Source organism: Cervus canadensis, chromosome 24 (assembly GCF_019320065.1).
Source record: "Cervus canadensis isolate Bull #8, Minnesota chromosome 24, ASM1932006v1, whole genome shotgun sequence".
Classification (NCBI taxonomy): domain Eukaryota; kingdom Metazoa; phylum Chordata; class Mammalia; order Artiodactyla; family Cervidae; genus Cervus; species Cervus canadensis.
The window spans coordinates 22,410,963-22,438,438 of record NC_057409.1 but is presented as its reverse complement, the minus strand read 5'-3'; the positions used below and the strand labels follow the sequence as shown (position 1 = coordinate 22,438,438).

General features: G+C 37.2%; 1 protein-coding gene across 2 annotated transcripts in view; it reads right to left on the bottom strand.

Moving 5' to 3' along the window:
• Positions 1-27,476, bottom strand: part of CUL3 (cullin 3) — a 97,878-nt gene that overhangs the window by 34,738 nt on the left and 35,664 nt on the right. For both annotated transcript variants that reach the window (XM_043444700.1, XM_043444701.1), the window contains one exon: positions 13,660-13,773. In XM_043444700.1, the coding sequence (XP_043300635.1) occupies positions 13,660-13,773 (114 nt within the window). The remainder of the gene's footprint in view (positions 1-13,659; positions 13,774-27,476) is intronic.

Genomic DNA, 27,476 nt, shown 5'->3' with positions numbered 1-27,476 from the left:
TGCATGAACAATAACGCACACACACATTCACAATAAACTTGTGATCTGCACATGATAAATATTAAAATATTTACTGAATGAACACGCTAAATCTTCTTTTCACTGTTTATTAGGCACTATCAGAAGGACTTCAGCCTGTGGGTACACAAGAGCATCTCATAACAGATTCTAATAGGAATCTTTGTTAAAAAATAAATGGCTAACTTTATGTTAATACAGTATCTATTTAGCTGTAATCATTAAATCAATGCAGGACTTTTTATTTTGTATATATGTGTCTATGTGATATTTAATTTTACCAAAATGTAATTTGTATGAGTTCACTTCAATCAGTTATCTACTAGAGAGATGAGCAAAGGTACAAAGTTGGTGGTTGCTTCTATTTGACTTTTTAAAGCCAAAATACAGGCATTCTGAATTCAAAAATGTTCTGAAAAATCCATGTTTCATCACTACAGAGATAAAACTACATTTAAAATCACTATGGTTCCCTCTCAGGAACTGCTATTCCTACGCCAAGAAAACCTTTTCCCCTTAACTGATGGCTTCACCAAGACACCTAATTCACCTCGATACCTAAATATCTAACTAATACATAAAAGGTCAAACTCAGAATGCAAAAGTATTCTCAGATGGTCCAAGACACACTATGCAAAAAAAAAAAAAAAAAATTTTAGGAAAGCTAAATCTATCTATGCAAAGTCAAGGAATGACTGTGTAAGTGGGCTAAACAGTTTCATAAGTCAGGGATACATAAAAATAAAACTAACAAAAATTTGGTAATGAAGTTCAAAAAGTAACTCATACTATTTAATTTACCCACAAGAAATGGTTTGGGAAATATTTTTAATCAACAGTCATCATGTCACGAAAAAGCCAAGGAAAGAACAAATTATAAGCTCTTTCAGTATTATTCATATCTAGTCTCACTGAACAATGTTTTCTTGTAAGATTAAATGGGTACTCAGGGAGCAAATTCTAACCTTTGGGTAATATTCAACTCTGAAAACTTAGTACTACAAATATATATACAACATTCCTTTGCCTCAATTTTAAAATTTAGGGTGGATCTTCATCATTTTTTTGCTTCAAATTCCAGTAGTTCAACACTTTTGATAACAACACTAAGGAACTAGGGGCAGTTATGGTTTAGTACTCATCTGTCTACACTTCCTTGCTTGATCTCACTTATGACCAATGGCAGCTCTTCAGGCAAAGATCACTTTTTGAATCGAAGTGAATAGCTCTGAAAGTTGGTTTATCAAGTACATTGTCAAGATGGTTAATAAAATTTAATTTTTCTTTCACTTTCTTGTCCTCAAGGCAAGATGACCTACAACTGCTTTCATTTATTTTTTTTTTACAAGAGAAGAGAAAAATAGGAATGTAAATTAGGTTAAAAATCTTTATAAATACTAAATATTTATCCTACTCATCAGCTAGACGTAAATCCTGAAAAATTAACTCATTTAAAAGAAAACACACACACAAGAAAATACCGCTATAACAAGTAGCTACTGTAAATTTGAACGTACTTTCCCAAATTTAATCACCAGGCAATCTTTTACCAACAAGTAATAAATTTAAGTGTTTCCAAAAACAAGGCTCACTTTCTAACCACAAGTTAAGATGGCTTAACACAATGAAGATAGAAATAGAAAATTTAAAAACAATACAAAAATCCAGAAAAGCAACAAAAAGATTCTACGGCAGAGTTTACAGTAGGGGTAAAAAAGTCTAATCAGAGCAACCTTTGAAGAAGTGTCCCAATATTTTTACAGAATGCTAGTGTCTGATTACACTGCTGAAAAGGCATCCATAAGATATGAAATAGTAAACTGCCCAGAAATGTTACTGGTTAATTATGGATAAAGTGAATGAAAAAGCACAGAATATAGTGTCCAAAAACCTGGCTTGAAAACTTAGCTGCACAACTAAAGTTCAAAGTCATAGATTCCACCAATATAAAATGAGCCCCAATCTCCCTCTTGGGAATGTGAAGGCCATTTAAGGCTGTGCAGCTGCAAGAAATTCTATCATTTAAAAAAGTCTTTTTACTGAATTTGTTACAATATTGCTTCTATGTTTTGGTTTTTTGGCCATGAGGCTTGTGGGATCTTAGCCCCCTGAGGAGGGATGGAACCCACACGTCCTGCGTTGGAAAATGAAGTCTTAACCACTGGAACGACCAGGGAAGTCTCCAAGAAATTCTTCTTCAAAATAATTCCCGTTCATCTCAAGAACCGTATCTTATGATATGTGACAAAACAAACCCCTAGTCATGTTTCTCTAAAGCTATATAAATTGCACCAAATCACAAAATAAAAGCACTGTTTCCTATTCCAAAATTTCACCAATGTAATGGTGGGGAATAAAGCAACAACGCTAGAATACTGTCCCTATTAGAACGATGACAGTTTTAATAATGAGATTATAAGATTTTTAGAAAAGAAGACCTGTATCAGAGAAGAGATATAACTCAGTGTTTATAAACACAGATTTATGAGCCAGACAGGCTGTCTCGATCCTATCTCTACCATTTACTAGGTGTGACCTTAACATCTGTGTCTGTTTCTTCAATATAAAATAACACCTATCTCAAAAAGCTATTATCACGTACTTTCACTTATCATCTTGAAAGAATACCCTTTATAAAACAAACTCCTTTGAAAATAACTACAAAAGTAAGCTACAATAATACCACCTCACAGCCATCAAGATAGCTACTATTAAAAAGAAATAATAATTCAAAAAGACACATGTACCCCAATGTTCACTGCAGCACTATCTACAACAGCCAGGACACGGACGCAACCTAGATGTCCATCAACAGATGAATGGATAAAGAAGATGTGGTACATATATACAACAGAATATTATTCAGCCATAAACCGGATTGCAATCAAGTCATTTGAAGTGATATGGAAGAACCTAGTGGCTGTCATACAGAGTGAAGAATCAGAAAGAGAACAACAAATACTGTATGTTAACACACACATATATAATCTAGACTCTAGAAAAATGATACTGATGAACCTATTTGCATGTAGAGAATGAACTTGTAGACACAGCAGGTACAGGAGGGTGGGATAACGAGATTGCAGCGCTGACACATATACCTTACCGTGTGTAAACCAGACAGCCAGCAAGCAGCTGTTGTATAGCACAGAGTCTGGCCCAGGAGGAAATATACAATGTACACATACAGCTGATTCACAATGCGGTACAGCAGAAATTAACACAATACTGTAAAACAACTATACTGCAACTTTAAAATAAAAAGGAAAGAAAGGAAAAAGAACAAGCGCATAGTGAGAATATGGAGAAGTTGGAATTCTTGAATATTGTTGCTGGGTATGTAAAACTGTTCAGCTGCTATGGAAAATAAGATGGTAGTTACTTAAAAATTAAGAATAGAATTATCATGTAATCCAGCAATTCTACTGTCTGGGTTTATACTCAAAAGAAGGGTCTTAAAGAAATATTCTTACACTCATATCCATAACTGCTGCTGCTAAGTCACTTCAGTCGTGTCCGACCCTGTGCGACCCCATAGACGGCAGCCCACCAGGCTCCCCAGTCCATGGGATTCTCAAGGCAAGAACACTGGAGTGGGTTGCCATTTCCTTCTCCAATGTGTGAAAGTGAAAAGTGAAAGGGAAGTTGCTCAGTCATGTCCAACTCGTAGCCACCGGATGGACTGCAGCCTACCAGGCTTCTCCATCCATGGGATTTTCCAGGCAAGAGTACTGGAGTGGGGTGCCATTGCCTTCTCCACCTATCCATAGCAGTGTTATTCAAAATAGCCAAAGGGTGGGAAAGAAATCCAAGAGACCACTGACTTGCGAATGGATAAGCAACTGTAGCATACCCATATGACTGAGTATTAGCCTTAAAAAGAAAGACAATTTTTAAAACTGAGATAACACATTTCACGTGTAAACATTATGACTTCTGTATACACTACAACCTGCTCACCACCAAAAGTTTAGTTTCACCATCTTGCCTTACCCCCACTCCCCTTTCCCTCTGTAAACCACTAATCTGTTAAGGAAAGAAACTCGGACTCAGATTGCAACATGGATGAAACTTAAGTTGCAAAAGGACAATATTCTATGATTCCACTTTTATGAGGTAGCTAGAATGGGCTAATTCATAGTCAGAAAGTACAGTGGTGGAGACCAGGGGACTGAGGAATAGGGTGGGGGGATGAGGAGTTACCATTTAATGGGTATCAGATTTTAGTTTTGCAAGATGAAATTCTAGAGATGAGTGGAGGCAATGATAGCTGTGCAACGTATGAATGTACTTAACATCACTGAATTTCAACTGCACACTTTAAAAATTTTTATGTTATATGTATTTTAAAATAAAACAAACAAATACTGTTTAAAAGCATCAAAGAGCACCAAAAGCCACCTGGATTTGAGGGACCTGGATTCTGGAAAAATGGCAAGTATGCTGAGAGGAGCCCTATATTTGCTTTCACTCATTCCCTTGGGTCATCTGTTGTTATCACAATAATTGGAGGCCAAGCAGAAAGTCATAGGTGGAATGGCTATCAAGTAGCTAAGGCTTCTGAGGCAAAAGTCTAAAGAAAAGAACCAAAGCTGTGCAAGCAAACTTCATTGAGACTTTTACTGACACACCATCTAAGGATGGATGAGACACCAAAACTCCAAACAGAAAGCAGCGCAGGGAGACTAAAGAGCTGAACAGACTGCTGGAAGACGTGCAGGCGGGACAAGTCAGTATTACCTCAAGGCACAGTAATGTGGAGATCAAACCGGTAAACAACTCAAGGCTTTTGACTGAGACCCCAGAAGGGTTTTTTTCCTGTGAGTAAAATATGGTCTGAAGAAAACAAAAACGCAAACTAAAAATAGATCAACCTTAACAAAGGCTAAAAGCCAGTTTCATCTAGATTATGGTGATCTGCCCATACTGTGCCTGTCTGCCAGAAGAAAACTGCATTTCCTAAGAAGGAAGGTTATCATCACTCAGGGCCTCCACAAATTTTCATATACAATTTTGGAAAAGTTACCAGGTCTGTCCCCAGCACAACAAAACAAACACCCCAGGATTCAATGTCTAAAAACTAAGAGGAAAAAGCCCCAGGAAGTCAAAGTATTCTACACTCAAACTATCCAGAAGTGTTTAAGAACAAACCAACAACGAACAAATATAAGTAAACTGTAAGTCAAGGGTCTGTGTTGTAATCTCTAAATCCCTAAAACAATAATAATAAAAGCATATATAAATAATAACTAATGGGGGGAGGGGGTATAGTAATAAAACATACTTGACTCACCTAAAAGAAGGAAAGAAAACTGAAAGAAAAAAAATCAATAAAGAACAGATGAGACAAACAGAAAAAAGAAAACCACAGTAGGATGGCAAACATAAACCCAAATTTGTCAGTAATCACATTAAATGCAAAAGAAATACATGCTTCATTTTAAAAACAAAGATAATCAGATGGGGTTAAAAAGCATGTTACTGTTTGGTACTTACAAGTGACATACCTTAAATATAAGCAGACAAAAAGGTAAAAAGCAAAGAGTGGGATGAAGTTTGCTATGAAAACATTAATTATAAGAAACCTCATATTAATACTGGACAGAGTAGTCTTTAAACAGGAAGTATTACGAAAGATAAAGGATATAACCCTAAATTTATATTCACTGTGTAACAAAACTTCAAAATATATAATCTAAAAGGAGAAATAAGACCCAAATCAAATCTGAAGGTTTTAATATTTCTTGGTAGTTGATAGAACATGCAGACAAAAAAATTAGTAAAGATGTGTAAGATCTGAACTTGATTAGTAAACCTGACCAACTGATAAATACACAACACTTTCTCCAACAACTGCAGACTGAAAAACTGAAACCAACTGAAATTAAAAACTTCTCTTCAAAGATACCATTAGGAGAAAAGACATATCTAGAATGAAAGACAATATCTCACAATACATTTATTATTTGATGAAGTATTTTTATCCAGAACTCTCACAAATTTTTTAAAAAATCAGAAAATCCACATTTAAAAAAAATGGGCAAATGCATAGTTTTATTTTGTTATACGTAAGTGTTTATCGTTCAGTCATCTCTGACTCTTTGTGACCCTATGGACTGTAGCCTGCCAGGCTCCTCTGTCCACAGGATTCTCCAGGCAAGGATACTGGAGTGAGGTGCCATTTCCTTCTCCCTGTTATAAAGTGTTTTAAAAAAAATTAAAAGGGGACTTTCGAATTAGTGGTTATCATAACTGCTGTAACTGCTATAGTATATCATATTTTTGCTGAATTTTTAACTATTCTAATAATAATGGTTTTAAATAACTTCTGATGACAGGTATCTAAATCCTTAGAAAAGCACTTCTTTAATGAGAATTTTACTATCAGATTCAAAATTTTAAAGTGAGAAAAGAAGCAGTGCTAAAATTTCGAATATGCTTTCATAGAACTTGGATCATTGATAAAAATCACTTTTCTTAAATTATAGGCTTGGGAAAACAGGATTATTTACCCAAGTGCGATGTCCACATCATAAAATTGCCCAATGACAGAAGAAATTGGAAAAAGAAACCCAGTTGTTTAGAATAGTGTTTGATACATAATACACATTCACTGCATACCTGCTGAATCAATTTATCCACATAAGCAACAAACGTGAATAAATGTTAGCTCAACTCTGTGTAAATAAACTATCATAAACATATAAGTGTGTGTGTGAGTGTGTGTGGAGAAGTCTCCTTTATTGACAAAAGTTTCATCTTCCTTTCCTACACCAAGGTATCTGTGCTCTGTGACTGCACCTCCACAGGACCTACCCAAGACGGATTAATACCTGCTTGCCTTCCTCCCTAAACTCAATGTCATGGATTGCTACATCATCACTGCACACACACAAACACAGTTCACAGGGCATAAGTAATCAAAAGTGTTTATGATTCTACTAATTTGCTGTAAGGGGAACTTAAGTGGATGGCAAGGAAGAAATCCTAACTATCAAGCCCAATACTCTTAACCTTTACAGTATTTATGATGTTGCCCTGGTTTTATTTTACATAAAGGCCCAGTAGTTAGCTTTTGAACTAACCATAAAAAGATGCCAAGGTATTATACTATCAGTCACAAATGCAAAAACTAGAGCACATATGGGGAACCTGTCTTGTACAGGCCCTTCTTGCAAAGGAAGTTAAAGAAAAAAAAAAAAAAACTGAAAAAGTGTGAAGCTTAACAGCCCCAAAAGCCACATCCTATTTTCTTCTAAGATATCATTTTGAAAGCAGAGAAAGTACCAAGAAGACTTAAACAACCTATCTGTGCTCTTCTAGAATACAGCTGTTTTCAAACTTTTCTCAGTGCTCAATCTAGAATACAGTAAAGAAGAAATTTTTTTTTTAATCTAAAAAGTACCAAAATCTACAAAAGAAAATGCAAACTCTCAAATTCTGTGATTTCCATGTTCTCATCCTATCTTCTGGTATCCAAGGACATAGAAATCCTTGGTAGCTTTAGCAAACAGCTTATATTATCTCTCAACTTGGTTCCTTGATATCTATTACCTCTGATAACTGTAATTTTCATAATAATGACCAATTTGACACACTCCTTACAGATGCCTAAATTTTCATCTCCCATCTTATCAGGATTCCCTTCACCCACATATTGAGATAGACAGACTTTCAGCCTCATCATTAGAAGACTCAAATATCTCTGGTATTAAAGATCCTCTTTTTCCTCCCACCTCCCTGTGTACATTTCAACAGCTCCTCACTTCAACTACAACTTCAGATCTACTGATCCCTAACACCGAATACTTGTTTCCTGGGAACTTGTGATTCAGTTGCCCGCTTCTGAAAATAGCACAGATTGACAATCAACAATTTTAACAATGCTACGACCTTAGAATTCTTCCCTGTACCCAATAAGCCAAAATGAATTAGTAGGTTTTCCTTAGCTTTTGAATATTTTTCTCTGAGACGGCTAAGTCCCTCCAAAGAAAGTATGAAGGCTACTGACTGCTGTCACTATACAAACTTTGTGCCAACTTAAATTATCCCCTCACAATTACAGATGATCCACTTACATGGCTGACCCAGCACAGGGGATATTCCAAACCTCCCCGAGTGTTAGTTTCCTATTGTTGCTGAACAAATGATCAGCTTCAGTACCTCGTTTACTCTCTAACAGTTCCAGAGTTGAGAAGACCTAAAACAGTTTCACTAGGATAGATTACAATGTCAGCAGCACTGGTTCCTTCTGGAGGCTCTGAGGGGGATTCACTTCCCTGTCTCTTTCAATCTCTAGTGGCCACCTGTATTCCTGGGCTATAGCCCCTCTTCCATCTTCAGAGCGGATCACTCCAATCTCTGTGTCTGTCATTATATTGCCTTCTCTTATTCTGACCCTCCTGCAACTCTCTTATAAAGACCCTGCAGCAGGATAACCTAAGACAATTATCATCTCATGATCCTCAACCTCATCACCTCTGCAAAGTTCCTTCTCCCATATATAGTGACAATCTCTAGGTTCCAGAGATTAGTCGTGGGCGTATCTGGGAGTCTATTACTCAGCCTACCACATTCCTCAGTACCTCACATGCTTCTGCGACCTATTAACTGACTGTTGCATGTTCTACTTTATTAAGGAGACCATCCTCAGCTTCTCTCCTCTTCAAAAAGTTCTTCCTACATTCCACCTCACCTCTTTACCCATCCTAATGACTTTCCTAATAGCTCAAAGTAGTAGTGATCCATTTTTTCCCTGGGTCAACTCTCCCTCCATGACTTTGAATTTATAGCTTCTGGTCTTTAAGGATAACCTCAATAGAACTGTATTTTTGTTATTTGTAAAAATGACTGGGAATATAGATAAACAAGTAAAAACATGAAAATATCTTTGAAAATCATCACAGAGTTTTATGCAGAAAATTCTTCTATTAACCTTCCATACCACAATAAGAAATGCTTTCCTTTTTGACATGAATTCTAATTGCTCCAAAGTAACCTACAGAATGCCAGCCATACATTTAATTTTCCCCTTGATATTATAGCTATTTTGTAGTTTACAGGGGGAGAAATGCATGAATATTAATATATCTGTGGATTATTTTGATAATTAAAGCTATTATATAACCTATAACAAATTTTCTTCATAAAATTAAAAAACTGAAAAGGAAACATACTAAGTAGCCCCAAATCAATCTTAGAAGTTTAACATGTTAACTTTTCTTAAAGGATGAATTAAAAATAAAGCAGGTTACACACTCCAACGCTTTCAGGGACAAAACAGGTAAATTAAGTCTCAAATGTTAGAAAAAATATAGTGGCAGAATCACATGTTCCATTTTGAGATATGTGTGCACTTTTTCTTTCTAGAATGCTGAACCTGCCAACAACAAAGTGTTCAGGGACAAATTTCAACCAATAGCTGCCTCCATGTAACCTGTGATTCCATTTTCACTTTCAAGAGCCAGTGTTTCCCACGGTATCTATACACTGAGGCTTGTGCAGGGCATTTTAGACACAGACATCTCCCTGTCAGAGTAAAAGTCAGCTAGCTGAGGAGGAGGAAGGTGGTAAGACAGTGCAGCATCTTCTCTTCTCCCATGAGCCTAAGTTCTAAAAATCCAACAGTCAGAGCCAGTATTCACAGGAAGAAGAAATCTGCCTAGGTATATGTCTTATGTAGCAGGTAAAGTGATCTGATAAGTCTGGAATGAGGGTAAAAACTTCATAGAAAATAATGGAGATGTCAATATAAAAAAAAATTGGGGGGTAGTTTTTGGAAAATTAGAAGAATTTATCTTGATTGAAGAACTGGTTACACATGTGCATACATGTGTCAAAAATAACTTTGTACACTTTAGTTCTGCACTTTTCAATGTTAATTGAAATTAATTATACTTTAAATTTAAAAAACACTTATTTAATTAAGCCTAGAATATTACACATAAAAAGGCAAAACAAAGAGAATGAAGGATGAAAGAATTATACCTATGGAATATGAAAATACATTATCAACACTTTAACCTCTTTCTAAACCTAAAATTTTGCATTTTTAATTAGCATTTTGAAAAAAAGCACTATCTATTAAAAAATGTGTATAGTAATTCTGAGATGTAGTGAGTGCCCAGGCTGCGCAGGGGGCTGTGCCGTGTTGGAGGCAGAGCAGTGACACAAACCCTGTCCCATCCCCACCCTCCAGTCCAGTCTAGCGGGGAAGTGAGGCATTAAGCAGCTGTTAGTAAAGATAAACACTACAGAGGGCGTAGCGCTAGGTACAAGGAGAGCAGCTGGGGTCACGGGCAGTACAAAGCATGGAGCAAGGAACGCTTACCAGAAATCCAAGCAAAGCCTTAAAGGATAAGTAGGAACACATGACAAAAGTGAGGAAACATGGAAACATTTCCCGACAGAAGACAGGTGTGAAGATTCCAAGATGAGAGAAGGATGAGAAAGAATCATGCACTTTAAAGTAATAATTCTAGGAACAATGTGAAAAAGAAGAGACAGGAGCATGGTGAATGTTGTATGACTAGCTACTGAGAAATCAAAGTGCTCTGGTCTTGAGTGGCAGATATGAAAACAGAGAAATTATAGATTCTAGAAATACATGAGGTAGGAAAAAAGGGAGAAGAAACTGACAAGAATAATTCCCAGGTTCCTATCATGACCAAATGGAATAACACTGATTATGAGCTCACTTGGAAATGCCAAGTTTGAACTATCTCTAGACAGTGAAGGGAGCCACCAGCTAGATCAATGAATTTACGAGTCTGAATCTCACAGCATGAGACTGGAGAGATAAGGTGGGAATCATTTGCACAGAGGCACTACAGAGAGTCAAGGTAAGTAAATACCATGTACCAGGAGAGGGAAGTCTAGGTTAAGCCCCAAGAATGGCTCTATTTTAAGGGGCAAGAAGAGTGAGAAGAAACAGTCAGAAAGGCAGAGGCATACCAAGGGAGTACTTGGTCACAGAAATTAAGGACCCAACCATGCCAGAATAATACTCGTCAAGTGTGCCAACGCTGCTGGAAAATCAAGGCAAGTGAGGATGAGCGGTGAGCTTTGCTTTCAGAGATGTGCAGACATTGTGATCCCAGTAGGAGCAAGACAGAAGAGCTGAGGTAGAAGCGTGACTGAAACATACTCAAAATGAACGGTGGTGGTTTAGTCGCCAAGTCGTATCTGACTCTTGCGACCCCACGGACTTTAGCCCACTAGGCTCCTCTGTGCATGGGACTTCCCAGGCAAGAATACTGGAGTGGCTTGCCATTTCTTCTTCCTGGGGATCTTCCCGACTCAGGGATTGAATCTGGGTCTCCTACACTGCAGGCGGATTCAAACCGAGGAGAAAAAGGGACACAGCAAGTGTCAACACTTCCTATGAGAAATTTGGCTGTGAACAGCAATGGGAGATCCTGGGCGGCAGTGGAGGGGTCCAAGAGAAAATTTAGCAGGCTATTATTCTGAGAAGAAAGAGGCAGAAAACAGACAGAAACTTGCAGACTCCGAGGCAACAGATGAATACAGCTTCCACCTGATGCTTTCTCTTTCTCTGAAAGGCAGAAGATGAGATTGTTTACTAAGAGTAAGGGGACCAGCAGGATAGCATTTTTAGGACCAGGCTTGAAGAGAAATAATTGTTTCAAAGTGGTAGAATGAGCTGACTAGACAAAGAGTGAGACTTCTGGGCAGTGTGGAATGTTAATAGAGGAAGTTTATGAAAATGGACACAGTACGAGGTTTCCCAAATGGGGTTTCTACCAGCAGAAGCCCAGGTAAGGCAAGTGGCTGGGTTTATCCAGGGCTGTTATACCACCAGATGGATCTGATGAAAAGATGAAGGGAAATATTACTACTAATTTTTACTGAACACAATACTACAGTCCAGGCCATATAAGTGCTTCACGTGAAGGGCTCCTTTAAGCCTCATGGCTACTCTACCCATGAGTACAATATTATTTTCACTTTATAAATGAAGCTAAGGAATAATAATTAGTTCCTTAATTATGATAATTAGTTCCCTGACTACAGTCACATAACAGCTAGGATTCAAAGTCTGAGATTTCTCTTGTGCCCCCACCAACAAAAAATGTGGTGTATGTGCTGAAATAAAATAGAAATTTTAAAAAATCATATGGTATAAAGAATAAGTATATATTATTTCAAAATACTCCTTTTATCAATAGAGCAATGGACTATAAAATCACAAGTGATTTTCTATCTCAGTGTCTGTGTTGAAACTCAGACTCAACAAATCTGGAACTTAAAGACAGCAATAAGCGAAGTCATTTTACATTTAATTTCTAAACATTATGGAATGTTTTCACAGGCTACCTCATTTACCTCAAAATGTCCACATTAAGATAACTATTGTGAAGAGGAAAATGAGGCTCAGAAAGGCTAAATAACCTGCTAAACCTTTTCCCAAAACCGTGAAAAATGAAGTAGCCCCTCTTTGACCCTCTTGCCAATCAGTTCAGTCACTCAGTCATGTCCCACTCTTTGTGACCCCATGGACTGTGGCACTCCAGGCCTCCCTGTCCATCACCAACCCCCGGAGCTTACTCAAACGCATGTCCATCGCATCAGTGATGCCATCCAACCACTGCATCCTCTGCCGTCCCCTTCTCCTCCCGCGTTCAATCTTTCCCAGCATCACAAATCCTGGGGTAACGGGCCTGATTGAATTCACTCAGCAGAACAAAAAATTTTATAGTTCTTTGATCTCACTGGAAATTCTTTCCAAAGACTGCCTCATTCTACCAAGTAAAGAAACTAGGATCCACTCTTACCATTACAACTAATTATCAAAAACTAAAGAAACTGAAAATAAAAATTCCAAAGCAGAGAGTAAAATCTTGGAAGAAAATCACTAAGTTCAATTCCCAAACATAAGTCCAATTCCCAAAGATAAACACTGAAGAAACAAGCTACTGGGCTTGAAGATTCTGCAGACATAATTAAGCTTGACGAATATTGATAATTGTATTTTTTTAAAAAACCTGAGTTTTAATCTCCTTGAAAGCTATTAAACAGTCTAGCTCAAGTCAATGTTTTCCTAACTGTTTTGATCAACAAGGTATTTTTTTTGAATGAATGGCAACTCACTCTAGTATTCTTGCCTGGGCAATTCCATGGACAGAGGAGCCTGGTGGGCTACAGTCCATGGGGTCACAAAGAGTCGGACACGACTGAGCACACACGCATACCATTAGGAGAGATAGACGGCAGTTGCTAAGAGTACAGTTATTACAAAAATATTTGCATTAATACAGTATCTCCTGTAACTGAAAACATAAGGACATTAGGTAAAAATATGCAAGAGAATATTTAGCTTTCATCTCTCATGTTGTCACTCAATTCCCCTCACTCAAAGAGAGATGGGCTTTTCAGTATTTCCCATATTGAAGCATAAGTGCTAGATATTGAGAAAAATATTACATCTTTTCTCTTCTAATAATTAAGTATACGAACAACTAAGATTTTATTCATATAAGCTGAAGTTGGCCCTTATGACATAAACAGTATTTAAAAAAAGAAGAAAAGCTTTCCACACTGAATTGTACCAACTAAATGTGACAGAAGAAAAGGCACTGTGTTTTGAAATGCTTCAAGGAAAAACAACAAAGCTCTACTTACCATATACATTAGTATGTCTCTAATCATCACCATAGCTGTCTGATGATCATTCCAAGCTTGATTTAGCGTTTGAAGAAAGTTGTTATTCAATGAATTTAGTACATCTTCTCGCACCTATTAACAGAAGGGTTCATTACAGTTTGTTTATACACCCAACACACACTCAATATGTATACATGCACATTATCTGTTCAACAAAATAATGAAGTGAAATCTTTGATTTTAAATCAAAGAAACATGTTACGGACCAGCAGAAATATTTTAAGCTATAATATAACCTATATACAGATAACTAACAAATGCGTTTTGTACAGTCCAGACAGGTCTCTTGACCTCCAGAATCATAAAGCAACCTCCTGGGCATTTCTCAACCCTCCAATGATGTAACCTGTCAGCATAAAATCCTAAAGACTTACAAAAGAACTACAAAGGTGCCACAGAACTGGTCCCAGGCTATATCACTCCAATTAAACTTCCTATTACACTACGCCTCCCCCATCTTTGAAAAATGGTCACAAACACTGATTTTGGAGTCAAACTACCTGGGCTTGAATCCCAGTTCCCAGACTAGGAGTGCAACCTTGGGTAAATTACTTCATCTCCATGCTTCAGTTTCCTCATATCTGAAACAGTATCCATTTTATAGGACTGTTTTAAGGATGGAATTACCACTTGAAATACACATAAGACAGTGCCTAACACTCAATGAGCGTGAACTACGTTAGCTTGATGTACTCCAGCCTCCACGAAGCCGCGTGCTGCGGATGTGCTCTGCCTCTCCTCTGCTGGGTGCACACAGCTCACTCCCCTCCTTCTCTTCTGCTCAAGTTTAACCTCCACAAAAAGGTCTTCCCTGACCATCCTGTTTTAATAACAAGACCTCTACTTTTCCAGCCTACACTTTGTTTTTCCTCCCAGTACCCGTCACTCATTACCAGTATGTTACATATTTATCTGTTTATTACTGCTCCACGGCAGCAGGGATTCTCCCTCCTCCATGTGTACCTCCCACATCTACAACAGTGCCTGGCGTGTGAAAGACCCTTTATTTCATCCCCACCCTCCAATACCATGATTCACCTGCAACAAGGTCATAAGTTCTTTCACCATATCTGCCTTTGCATAAAGTTCCTTCCAGTCTGAAATACCCTTTAAAGGCAATTCTGATAAGAATTCAGGAATTTTTCCCAACAATCCACAAGTATATTCACACCTTCTCCAGTAAAGGTTACTGACCATTACGTTTTCCTGCTATGTTATCAGTCCAATGGAAAAATTCTTTGACTAGGAAACAGAATCTAGACTCTGGTTTTAGCTTTGTCATCAAGTACTGCATCTGTCCTCTAAGCTCCTATGACACTTTGGAACTATTAATGCCAGTTTTTAAAATCCAACCAATCTTCCACCGTCCACCTCAACTCTCAGTAACTCTAGCCTAAAGCGACATTTTTTTTTTTAATTTCTAAACATTCTTCACCATAGATAATCTACAGCAGTGGTTTAACTTTTTTAGGCTGGGAAGAATCTGAAGTTACAGTGCTTTCTGACACCTAAAACTCAAATTATAAACACATGTAAATAAAACGTCATTGTGTATTAGAACTAGAATAAAGTGATTTTAAGTGCCAAAGATTAAAAACACACACACACATTATTCTCAACACACAGTAGAGAAAGCTGAAGCTGAGAAAATTGTAATTTATTTTTTCTTACATGAAGAGGAAAAACAGTGGGAGATTTTACTGTTGGGACAACTAATCTATTCTACCAAACATACAGTATGAAAACCACTAGTCTATACCACATAATTCAAGATTGTATCATATACTCTTGTTCACAAGACTCAGCTACTTGACTTCAAATATATCATGAAGAGATTACTCCATAAATATGTTGACAATATTAAAAGTGATAAACTTCCATGTCAGTTGACAGTATTATGTTAAACACTTTTCATGCAAAGTGGTAAAACCTATTTCAAGTAATTAAGACTACCACACATCATATGCAAGCTCCCATATGCTAAACAAACAAAAAAACCCAGCAAGCTGAAAATGTACCTATTTACAAAATTCTTCAAGCTTCATATTCTTTCACTGACCCTCTAAATTCTGAGTAGCAATTAAATTAAAATCATGACAATACTAGAGAAACTGTATTATACATTCTAAACACCAGAAAATCTAGAAATTAATCATTTGAAAGGATTTAAGTGAAAATATTCCCTTTGTTATAAAATCAAGTTATATGTTAACTCTATTTATAAAGTCATTCTGATTTTGGAATGCAAAAACGTGCTTGGTATATTAGCTGAATAAATGAAAAATTTACCTATTAAATTTAAAAGCTATAAAATAAGGCATGTTTTCTAAAGTCACTAATTTATACACTAAAAATATTATCAGCAAGTATAAGATACTGCCTTTCAGCAAGATTAAAATGCAATCAGCCAGCACAACGTGTCATAAATGATAACACTGCTTTATTTGCATTATACTTCAAAAAATTATCCTCACAAATCAGTAATAGTGAATTCTACTTAGTAGAAAGGAAGTTGCTATTAAGAGTTTATTTTGTTATATTTATTTTTGAATGATCACACACAGACATGATTAAAAGATGAAAGATAAATGCCCTTAAATACACTTGCTGCAATCATCTCTTATTCAGATCACTCTATGAGCAAGAAATTGTTCCTCTAAAACTGTTTCAGAAAAATATCTTTGTACTGATAAATGAAAAGTGAAAGATTATTTGTCCAAACATACAATAAAATGGTAGGAATGAGATGAAAATTTAATGTTTACAAAGATCAAAACAGGCTTTTTCAAGACTAAGCTGGCATATAAAGCAAAATACACAACGTGACAAAAGATTTAACCTTTATCTTACAAATTATTAATGTAACAGTACAGAAAGTTTGAAACAGAAAGTGTGGGATATGTAACATTATTAATCTCACACCCTACCAAAACCATAATTAGTTTTTGCACTAGCAAAGGCAAAGGGGAAGAAGAACCCTGAGATAAAGGTGGTACCAGAACCAAAGGGTCCTGCCAATCATACTGTGACCAGATCCATTACTTTAAAAATCTACATGAACATTATGCAGATGAAGAGTTGGAATGTGCAGAATGAGACGATGAAGAACAAGTAACAAGACCATGGAAGCTGAGCGCAGGATGATATACCAGCTGTGACAAGAGGCTAAAGTAGTAGCTGAAAACTGATGACTATGCAAAGCATCTAGCCTTGCAAAGGATAAAGCAAGACACAGTAATTTAAAACAATAAATCATAAACCTGGCAAAGAGACAGAATCCTATAGAGACTAAGAGATTTCAATCAAGAGAATGAGAAGATAAGACAGACTGGAAGAAAATATTTACAAAAGACACACACACCTGACAAAGGACTGTTACCCAAAATACACAAAGAATTTCTAAAACTCGGCAAAAGAAAACCACCCAGCTCTTAAAACTGGCAAGACCAGGACACCTCACCAAAAAGATATTCAGATAGCAAACAGGCATATAAAAAGATGTTCAGTCTGAGTTAAAATAACAATGGGATGCCACCACACATCTATTAGAATGGCCAAAATCCAAAACAAGGACACCACCAAATTTGGTGAGGATGCAGAGCAACAGAACACTCAATCACTGCTGAGAGGGATACAAAACGGTACAGCCACTTGGGAAGACAGTGGCAGTTTCTTACAAAACTAGACATACTCTTATTATGTGATCCAGAAAATTATGCTCCCCAGAATAAATACCAAAGGAGTTGACAACTTATGTAGCCATAAAATTCCCCACACTAATGTTTACAGCAGCTTTACTCGTAACTGCCAAAACTCATAAGCAAATAAGATGTCCTTCAGTAGGTGAATAAACAAACTGCGGTACATCCAGACAATGGAATATCACTCAGCACTAGAAAGAAATGAGCTATCAAGCCCATGAGGAAAAAAAAAAAAAGATGCAGAGGAACCTTAAGTACATACTACAACGTGAAAGAAGTCAATCTGAAAAGGCTACATACGATATGATTTCAACCACATGACATTCTGCAAAAAGCATAACTAAAGAGACTGGAACAAAGATCTGTGGCTGCCAGGGCTTAGGGTGAAAGGAAAAATGAATATGCAGAGTATAGAGGATTTTTAGGGCAGTGAAAATATTCTGTATGCTATTGTAATGGTATTTCATTACACAGTTGCCAAAACGTACAGAATAAACAACACCAAGAATAAACATCATGTAAATGATGGACGGCAGGTGATAATGTTAAGTCAGTGTAAGTTCAATATTGTAACAACCGCACCACTCTGGCAGGGATGCTTGTGGTGGGGGAGACTGTACCTGTGTCAGTGGGCATACAGGAAATCTCTATACCTTTTGCTCAATTTTGTGTGAATCAAAAACTGCTGTAAAAAATAAACTCTATCTTAAAAAGCTTCTCTGGTAGCTCAGATGGTAAAGAATCCACCTACAATGCAGGAGACCTGGGTCAGGAATATCCCCTTAAGAAGGAAATAGCAACCCACTCCAGTATTCCTATCTGGAGAACTCCATGCACACAGGAGAGCCTGGCTGGCCACAGTCTCATGGGGCCGCAGAGGTGAACACAACTGAGCGACTAACACACACACAAAAAGTCGGGGGCCCACACAGGATCTAAAAGAGAACCTGGGTATTCTTGTTTTTAAAGAGCTACCCAGGTGATTCTGATGTAACAGCCAGGATTAGGGGACCACTGACTTAAAGAGCCACACCAGCGATTTTTGTTCCTTCCCTGTGCAAAAGTTCCTCAATATGAATGTTTTTATATAGTTATAATAATAATCATCATACTATATGTGGTTCTAAGTCCGGATCTTCTTAAGCCATCATTAACATTCAACATTAACCTTTACTTTAGGAGACAAATTTCTTGCTCTATCATTTCATTTCCAAAGCACCACAATAATTCAAAGAAAGTGGGTATAGCAGAATGAAATGTAAGAAAAAAAATGTCATCTGAGATTTAAACAATTTTCAACCTAACACCAAAAGCATGAGCCATAAAAGAAAAAACACGATAAAATGGGCTCCATCAAAATTGAAATCTTTTGTTCTGCAAGTACTGTTAAAACAATTAAAAAGACAAACTACTGACAGGGAGAAAGTATCAAATGACTTGTACCAAGAATAAAAACAAAAAACCCCAAACTCTTACAACTCAAGAAAGAAAGCAAACAGAACTTTTAAATGGGGGAAAGACTTGAACAGACACTCAACCAAGTAAGATATAAAAAGGCAATGTGGCACATGAAAAGATGTTAACCAACCTTAGGTAGGAAGGAAAGGCAAATTAAAAGCATGATGAGATACCACTACACACACCCACGAGAATGGCTACCATACTGACAGTGTCAAGTGCTGGCAAAGATTCTGAACAGCTAAAACTTTCATACATTGCTAGTGTGGATACAAATGGCACAGTCCCACAAGAAAGCAGTCTGGCAGTATCTCATGAAGTTAAACACACACTCACCACATGACCCAGCAATTCCACCCCTAGGGATTTATCCTAGAGAAAGGAAAACCTGTATGCACACAAAAACTTACACAAAAATGTTCACAGCAACTCTATCACAACCAGAAGCAACTATACAACCCAAATGTCTTGAAATAAGTAAATAGGTAAATGGATAAGCAAACTGATACGCTGATAACAAGAGAGTATCACCCAGCAGTAACAAGGAACAAACTACTGATATACGCAACAGACTGGCTCAATTACAAAATAATTATGTGAATGAAAGAAGTTAGTCTCAAAGGCTACGAACTGTATGATTCCATTTATACAATATTATTGACAAAACAAAACTACACTGACAGATCAGTGGTTGCCAAATATTAAGAGTGGAAGAAGGATGTTGACTACAAAGGGAAAACAGAAACTTTCTGGGGCTGAAGGATATTCCATACTGACTGTGATAGCAATTACATAAACCTATACATGGGCTAAAATTCACAGAACCGTACATGAAATTAAAAGGCTAATTTTATTATATATTGATTTTTTAAAATTTGCAACGTTTATGTTCTCAAATTGGGTCCTGTTTCATTACTGTATTATTTACATAAGCAATGATGCCACAATCATCATTCAAAAAAGCAACCTGAACGCCAAACAATGAAGAATCATTATTTTGAGTACACCAACCTTTACTGAGGCCTCTGCAATAATTCAAATGGACATACTACATCCTCCACTTCTGTGAACACAGCTTTCCCTGTTACACCCTGTTACACCCTGTTACACCTGTTACACCCTCAGCAAAGATTAAAGTGAATTAGTAAATCAAAACAAAACCTTTATTTTTCAATGCCATAACATAAGTGCACTGTGTTCAATGATAAACTGACATCCAAGCTGTAAGAAATACATCCTCAAATCAATCAAATTACTGACGAGGGGAAGAAGGTGGAAAGGGTATGACAGGAGAGGCTAGCAGGTAGGAGCATGAGTGGGAGCTGCAAAGACTGACAAGGAGGCTGACCTTGGGCTAGGAGCTCATGGCTAAAGAGCTGAAGGATATTAATAATCTATACATTAACTCCCCACCCTCTAACACACACACATTTATTTTTAATCATTAATTAAAACTTTTTCACCCTCTAAGTTTAAATGCCTGGGGCAAATCCCAGCAAGCCAATCCTAATGTCTAGGTAACACCAAGAAATTTTATCAACTAAAAGTAATAATTAAGATTTTAATTCTCAACTTTACTGAAACCAGAACTGAGCCATATAATTAATGATGATATGGACTACTGAAAAGGACTTTCTTCTTTAAAAAATCTTCAAACTCAGGACAAAACTTAATTCCAATATAGATAAACCTCTGAAAAATACAGACATTTGTATTTGACACTATTTTGCATTGAAATATACACCATGTATTAAAAACATCAAATAGTACATGAATAATATGGTGCATGTGCTTAAAAAAAAAAGGACAACATTTAAGGGTACCACAGAGACACTATCATGTTAAGAGGTGTGACTTCTTAGAAATCTGGAGCATTTCAGTGTTCACCCAGGAGCTAAACAATCAAATTTGTATTTGCAGTTACCCAGGGCAGTTACAAAATAGGACTTTGACTAAGTTACTTAACCTATATATTCCGTAGTTCCTCTTCCTATAATATGACAGGTTGATCAGATCAATGGCACTCATGCAATGCCTTAGAACCATTCCAGGGTGGGCTGTTTCCCCTAATTAATATGATTTATACTGGTTTTGTGTGATTTTAAAAGTAGGGTTTTCCACTGTTTTAAAAATATAGGCATACCTTGAAGATACCATGGTTCTGATTTTAAACCACTGCAATAAACCAAGCATTGAAATAAAGCAAGTCACACAAATTTTGTTAAGGTGAGTCTCATGAATTTTTTGGTTTCCTAGTGCAAATTAAACTTACGTTTACATTATATAGGCTATTAAGTGGGCAGTAACATTATGTCTAAATAAACAATGCATATCTTAATTTTAAAATACTTCGTTGCAAATAAATGCTAACCATCATCTGAGTCTTCAAAGTGTTATAATCTTGTTGCTGGTGAAGATCTTGCTAAGGTGTTGATGGCTGCTGACTGATCAGGGGTGGCTGGTGAATGCTGGGATGGCTGTGGCAATTTCTTCAAATAAGATGACAATGAAATGTGCCACATGAATAAACTCTTCCTTTCAACAATGATTTCTCTGTAGTATGCAACACTGTTTCACGGCATTTTACCAACAGTAAGAAGTGGGAGTCAGTCCTTTCAAACCTGCTTCATCAACTAAGTTTATGTAACAAACCCTTTGTTGTCATGTCAACAGCCTTCACAGTATTTGTACCAGAAGTACATTTCATCTTAAGAAACCATTTTCTTTGTTCACCCATAGGCTTCCCTGGTAGCTCGGCCAATAAAGAATCTGCCTATGATGCTGGCAACGCAGAAGATGGAGGTTCAATCCCTGGGTCGGGAAGATTCCCCTGGAGAAGGGAATGACAACCCACCCCAGTATTCTTGCCTGGAGAATACCATGGACAATGAAGCTTGGCGGGTTACAGTCCTTGGGGTCATAAAGAGTTGGACATAACTGAACGACTAACACACTTTAAGGTTCCAATACTAATTCTAGTTTTTCTGCTACTCGCACCACATCTAAAGTTACTTCTTCCACCCTGTGAGCCCTTCAAAGTCATCCAAGAGGGTTGGAATTAACTTCTATCAAACTTGTGTCAATACTGGTATTTTGACCTCTTCCCACCTATCAGGAATATTCATCAGAAACACACTGAAGAGGGTTGCCATAAACCTTCAATTTGTAAAAAATGCAGTTACCTGCTAAGTGCAGTAAGCAAAAGCACAGTAAAACAAGGTGTGCCTGGGACTGCCAGAGCCACTTCATACTCACCAAGTACCTTCTCTTGGCTCTAAATTCCAAAACATGCTGCTTGTTTCACCTGATGAAACCAAGTATTTACCAAACTATGCAACATTTACCATGATCAAAAATAGCATTCACGTTCTCACAACATTTGAATTTTTCAGAGCCCTATGTATATAATCTGGGAACTTATCATTTTGCAAATTTTACCAGTTACATAAATCCTGTTTTTCCTAAAAATGGGCTACCCTAGTCGCTCAATAGGTGAAGAATTTGCCTGCAATGCAGGAGTCGCAGGATACTCAGGTTCGATCGCTGGGTCGGGAATATTCCCTGGAGAAGGAAGTGGAAACCCACTCCAGTATTCTTGCCTGGAGAACTCCATGGACGGAGGAGCCTGGTGGGCTACAGTCCAAAGGGTCACAGTCAGACACAACTAAGCAAGCAGGCAGGGATTTCCTAAAAGTGTTCATTAAAAAATAATTCCTGAAGATCTCAAAATACAAAGTGATGTGATATAAACCTATCAATATACGTGGCTTTGTAAGTGAATCTCAACAGAAGCCAAGCCATGAAGTGTAGAAGGTATCTCTCCTAATCTGATGCATCCTTTGAAAAAACGCTCCACAGCTCTTCTCCTTATGCAAACATTCTTGATTTAAAAGATTACATGGTAAATAAAGGCAGCACAGGAATACAGATGCTAAAAAGCCCATCTGCCTGATTCAAATCATAGACCCAACATTAGGTAGATGTGTGACCCTGAGTGACTTCGTTTGTGTGAGAGTGATAGTGTGTGTTAGTCGCTCAGTCATGTCCAACTCTTTGCAACCCCGTGGACTGTAGCCTGCCAGGCTCCTCTGTCCATGGGATTCTACAAGCCAGAATACTCGAGTGGGTACCCATTCCCTTCTCCAGGAGATCTTTCCAACCCAAGAATCGAACCCAGGTCTCCCGCGCTGCAGGCGGATTTTTTTTTTTTTTTCAGGCGGATTCTTTACCAAGCCACCAGGGAAGCCCACGAATACTGCAGTGTATAGCCCATCCCTTCTCCAGTGGATCTCCCCAACCCACAAATCAAACTGGGGTTTCCTGCACTGCAGGTTGGTCCTTAATCAACCGGGCTACCAAGGAAGCCTTCACTTGTGTATCAGTTTTTATAAATAGCACTTACTTCAAGGAGTTATTGTGTGGATAAAATAAGTCAACATGCACAAAATACTTAGAACAGTGCCTAGCCCACATTAAATGCTACATAAGCATTTGCTTCCATTAAAATATTACTGTTATATTATTTATAAAATTATTTGAATCTCGCTAGAGAGTGTAGTCTGCAGAGTAGAATCATGGTCAATATCCGCATCACCACATTCATCATGTGTGAGCTTGACACACCGAATCATAATCTGCATTTTAACAACATGCTCAGAATATTTTCTGAAACAACACAAACACACATACATAGATATTCACATATTTTACACAGTATTGATGCTCAACTCTCAATTTCCACCTGATTATTGCTTTTTCTTTCTTTTACAGAACAAAAATCTCTCCGTAACTAGAAAGAATTACTTTATTTCATATTTTGAGGAGTTCATAATGCAGCCAACCTCCATTAAGTCTGATGAATAGATGTAGCTAATCCACAATACATATAACAACCTTAAGGCTTTTGTATCTCAAAGCAAACTTCTACTGAAGGTTGCTGTTCTTTAGCCGACCAGTCGTGTCCGACTCTTTGCAACCCCATGGTCTGCAGCACGCCAGGCCTCCCTGTCCCTCACCATCTCCCAGAGTTTGCCCAAGTTCATGTCCATTGCATCAGTGATGCCTTCCAGCCACCTACCCTCTGATGCCCTCTTCTCCTTCTGCCCTCAATCTTTCCCAGCATCAGGGACTTTTCCAATGAGCCAGCTGCTTGCATCAAATGACCAAAATAGTGGAGCTTCAGTTTTAGTGTCAGTTCTTTCAACAAGTACTCAGAGTTGATTTCCCTTAAGATTGACTGGTTTGATCTTGCTGTCCAAGGCACTTTTCAGGAGTCTTCTCCAGCACCACAGTTCAAAGGCAACAATACTTTGGTGTCTTCTTTACAGTCCAGCTCTCACAACTGCACGTGACCACTAGGAAGACCACAGCCTTGACCAGGCAGCAGAATAATGTCTCTGCTTTCAATACACTGTCTAGTAGGTTTGTCCTATTAAAGGTTAGGAGAATTAATTTTAACTTTTGTAGATACTTTAAATTGTCTAAGAATTCACTAATGACAAGAGATTCCTGAACGGAATAAAATTCACTGCCCTTTTGATATTTTCTAGATTCACAGTACTGTTCTCATTATCTTCATTTATTTTTAGAATAAAGGTTGGCCACCTTTATCAGAGGATTCATACCAGTATCATCAAAATTAAAGACAGCCATTCCAGGGAAACTTTTTTTGTGACCGCTGTCAAAAGATTCTTCTGTAAGTTTACTAATGCATACATAGTTATTAACATAAGTTTAAGAATTTCACAAAGTGTCCAAAATGAAGGTCTTAATTTAAAAGGACACATAATACTTTTTCCCTGAGCTGACAATTCTAATATTTAAAGATTAGTTTCAACAAGCAAGCAGGGTGTTAGGCACCATGGGGAATGTAAAATGCACTCACTTAACAATCTCTACAAAGGAGGAGCCTAATATTAGCATTCATATAACCTCAATACAGAGTAGAATTCAATGAACAATACTAAAGAAGTCAAAGCAGGTGCACATGATGCCTATTAGGACAACAGGCTTTCATAGTTTCATAAAGAAAATTTGTTATATGTTAAAGAAGATTTAAAAAAAAACACCTAAATTTGGGATTAAAAAAAAAAATACATTCTTACTTCAAAAACAGTCTTAAAAACTTTTAAAAAATAACACAACTTGGAAAACCAGGATTTAAGGATGAAGTCATGTCCTGAAAAATGGTAGCTTTTTATCTAATGGATGGAAAGGAAAACAAAGGACAAAACAGTATACCACAGAAGGACAATATGATTATCATTTGTCAAGTACTTCATTCCCAATGTTTAAGACAGTAAGAAATACATTAAAAGCACCAGTACATTATAGCATTAATATCATAGTTCAACTCTGAACAGGGACACTGACAAAGTAAATAGTAAAACATACACAAAGCATGGCATACAGCAACCACTCTCTCCTAGGCATCATGAAGAGAAAAAGCACAGTTCTGCAAGATCACACAATCTAGAGTTCCCAGCAAACTGACAGACTCCAACCTCAAGAAATCAAGGGTAGTCAGCTCCAAAACTAAACTGCACTTTAAAATGGTGAAACACTGCTTTATAGTAGTTAAGATTCAGTAATGAACTTAGGTGGGGAGAAGTATTACTTCATATACAGAAGACAAAACAGATCTCGGCAGTTCATAGACATAAACCATAATGGCTTCCATTTGACTACTAGTATTCTTAGAGATTCATTTCAACAGACAATGATCGATGCCAACTATAGGGAGAACAGAAGACACAAGGATGAATGAAACAGAGCCTAGCTTAATAAATATTAAAAGAACATCACTAGAAAACACAATCAAGACTATGAGCACTGCCCTCACAGAGCTTATAGTCTACTCCACAATTTAAGTAGGAATAGCTGGTATTTAACATGGGTGAACTTACTAAAGAACACTCTAAACTTGGCTCTTCCCCAGTATTTCTCTTTCAATCCTTTTAAAGTAGAAACTACTCAATTTCCTACCCCCCTCATATTCTGCCTGCTATCTTTCTGACTCTCCAATAATCCCTACTCCTACCCTATCCCTAACAAGCTCGTCCTCTTTGAGGATCATCCTATTTATATTCAAGCCATTCTTTCAAATTCTATTCCTTAAGGGTTTGTACACCTAGCTGAGAGCCTTCCTCTTCTTTCTGACTCCTGTCAGGGTCACCCTAAGCGACTCTAATATTCAGTGGGTTCTTAGTTTCTTCCAACAACTTTAAATTTAAAAAAAAGGACAAGATGGCATAGGAATGAAAGGTAAGTAGCAATGAAGGACTGAAAACGGAACTTCTATTAAACCTTTTACTCCATCTTTTCCACTTCAGGCTTTTTGAAGATTAAAAACCCAATAGCTCCTAGCACCCACAGAATAAAAGCCAAATCCCCTACAAAGTTAGGCCAACTAACTTTATCATTCTCATTTCCTACAAATCCAAGTGAAGTCCTTTATGTTCCCTTTAAACGTATACTGGTCCACCATACTATGCTCCTACCTACCTATCTTTTTATTTACTCATGACATTTTCCTTACTGAGATTATCTTTTGCCTATGTTTACATGATGAATCTTCCATAATACTTTAAGGCTCATCTAACATGACCTCCTCTTTCTACTTTGCCCTGAATTCTTAAGGCAAAATAATTCCCCTTCAAATGTGATTACCTCACTAAAACTGGGAGGTGAGGTTTCCTGATGATAGGCACTGTGTCTTAATTATTTTCTGGTGCATAAGACACAGGAAGACTCAGTATCTGTGGGACCTCTGAGCTGAATCTGTCTTTGCTAATGAAAATCGTATTCCCTAGTGTTTCTATCAATTCCTTTTTAAAACTCCAGTTCTTCCCATTCTCCCTCTAAAGATGAGGAAAAACATTAATAAACTGAACAAGTAGTTTACATAGAAACATCATTTTCAGCAAAGGTCACCCTACATACAAAATAAAAACAGTAGCATGTTTTTCTACAAAGAGAATTTACACCCACACACACAAAATCAGTAAGAAGTCACTTAAAAATTGAAATTATTCTCCTTCAAAGCATCATTTTTCCTCCCTGTAAAACAGAGTGCTTAGAACTGATCAGGATTACAAGGCACAGATTCAAGTATGTAAGTCGGTAACCTAAGTTCCAGAAAGATGGAGATCTTTGATTCAACACAAATGCATAGCCCAGTGCCTGGAATTAACAGGTCCTCAATAGGCAGTTTTCTGAATAAATGAAAAGTGAGGAGGATGAAGCTCCTCTTAATCTGCCTTCCTCACACTGATTCCATCAAAGTAAGACATTATTTGAAGAACAGGATAGAAGGACTTTGAAAACCACTGGATAACTATTCCTTTTAGCAATAATAAACTTTCTAGTAGAGGTGAAAAGTCAACATCTTTTTTGTTCAGCTTTTATAAACTCACTTATGAGGCTGTCTTATTATTATGACTATAGAGTAGAAATTTGGGGAAAAAGGAGGGAAATTAACCTTAAGACAAATCTAAGAAACTTGTTAATCATAACAAGATTAGGATAATAAAGTTTTTTCTATATTAAAACCAAAGAGTTTCTCCTGACCTTAAGAAACAATTAAAAATAGAAAAACTTCTATTCTAAACATGTATT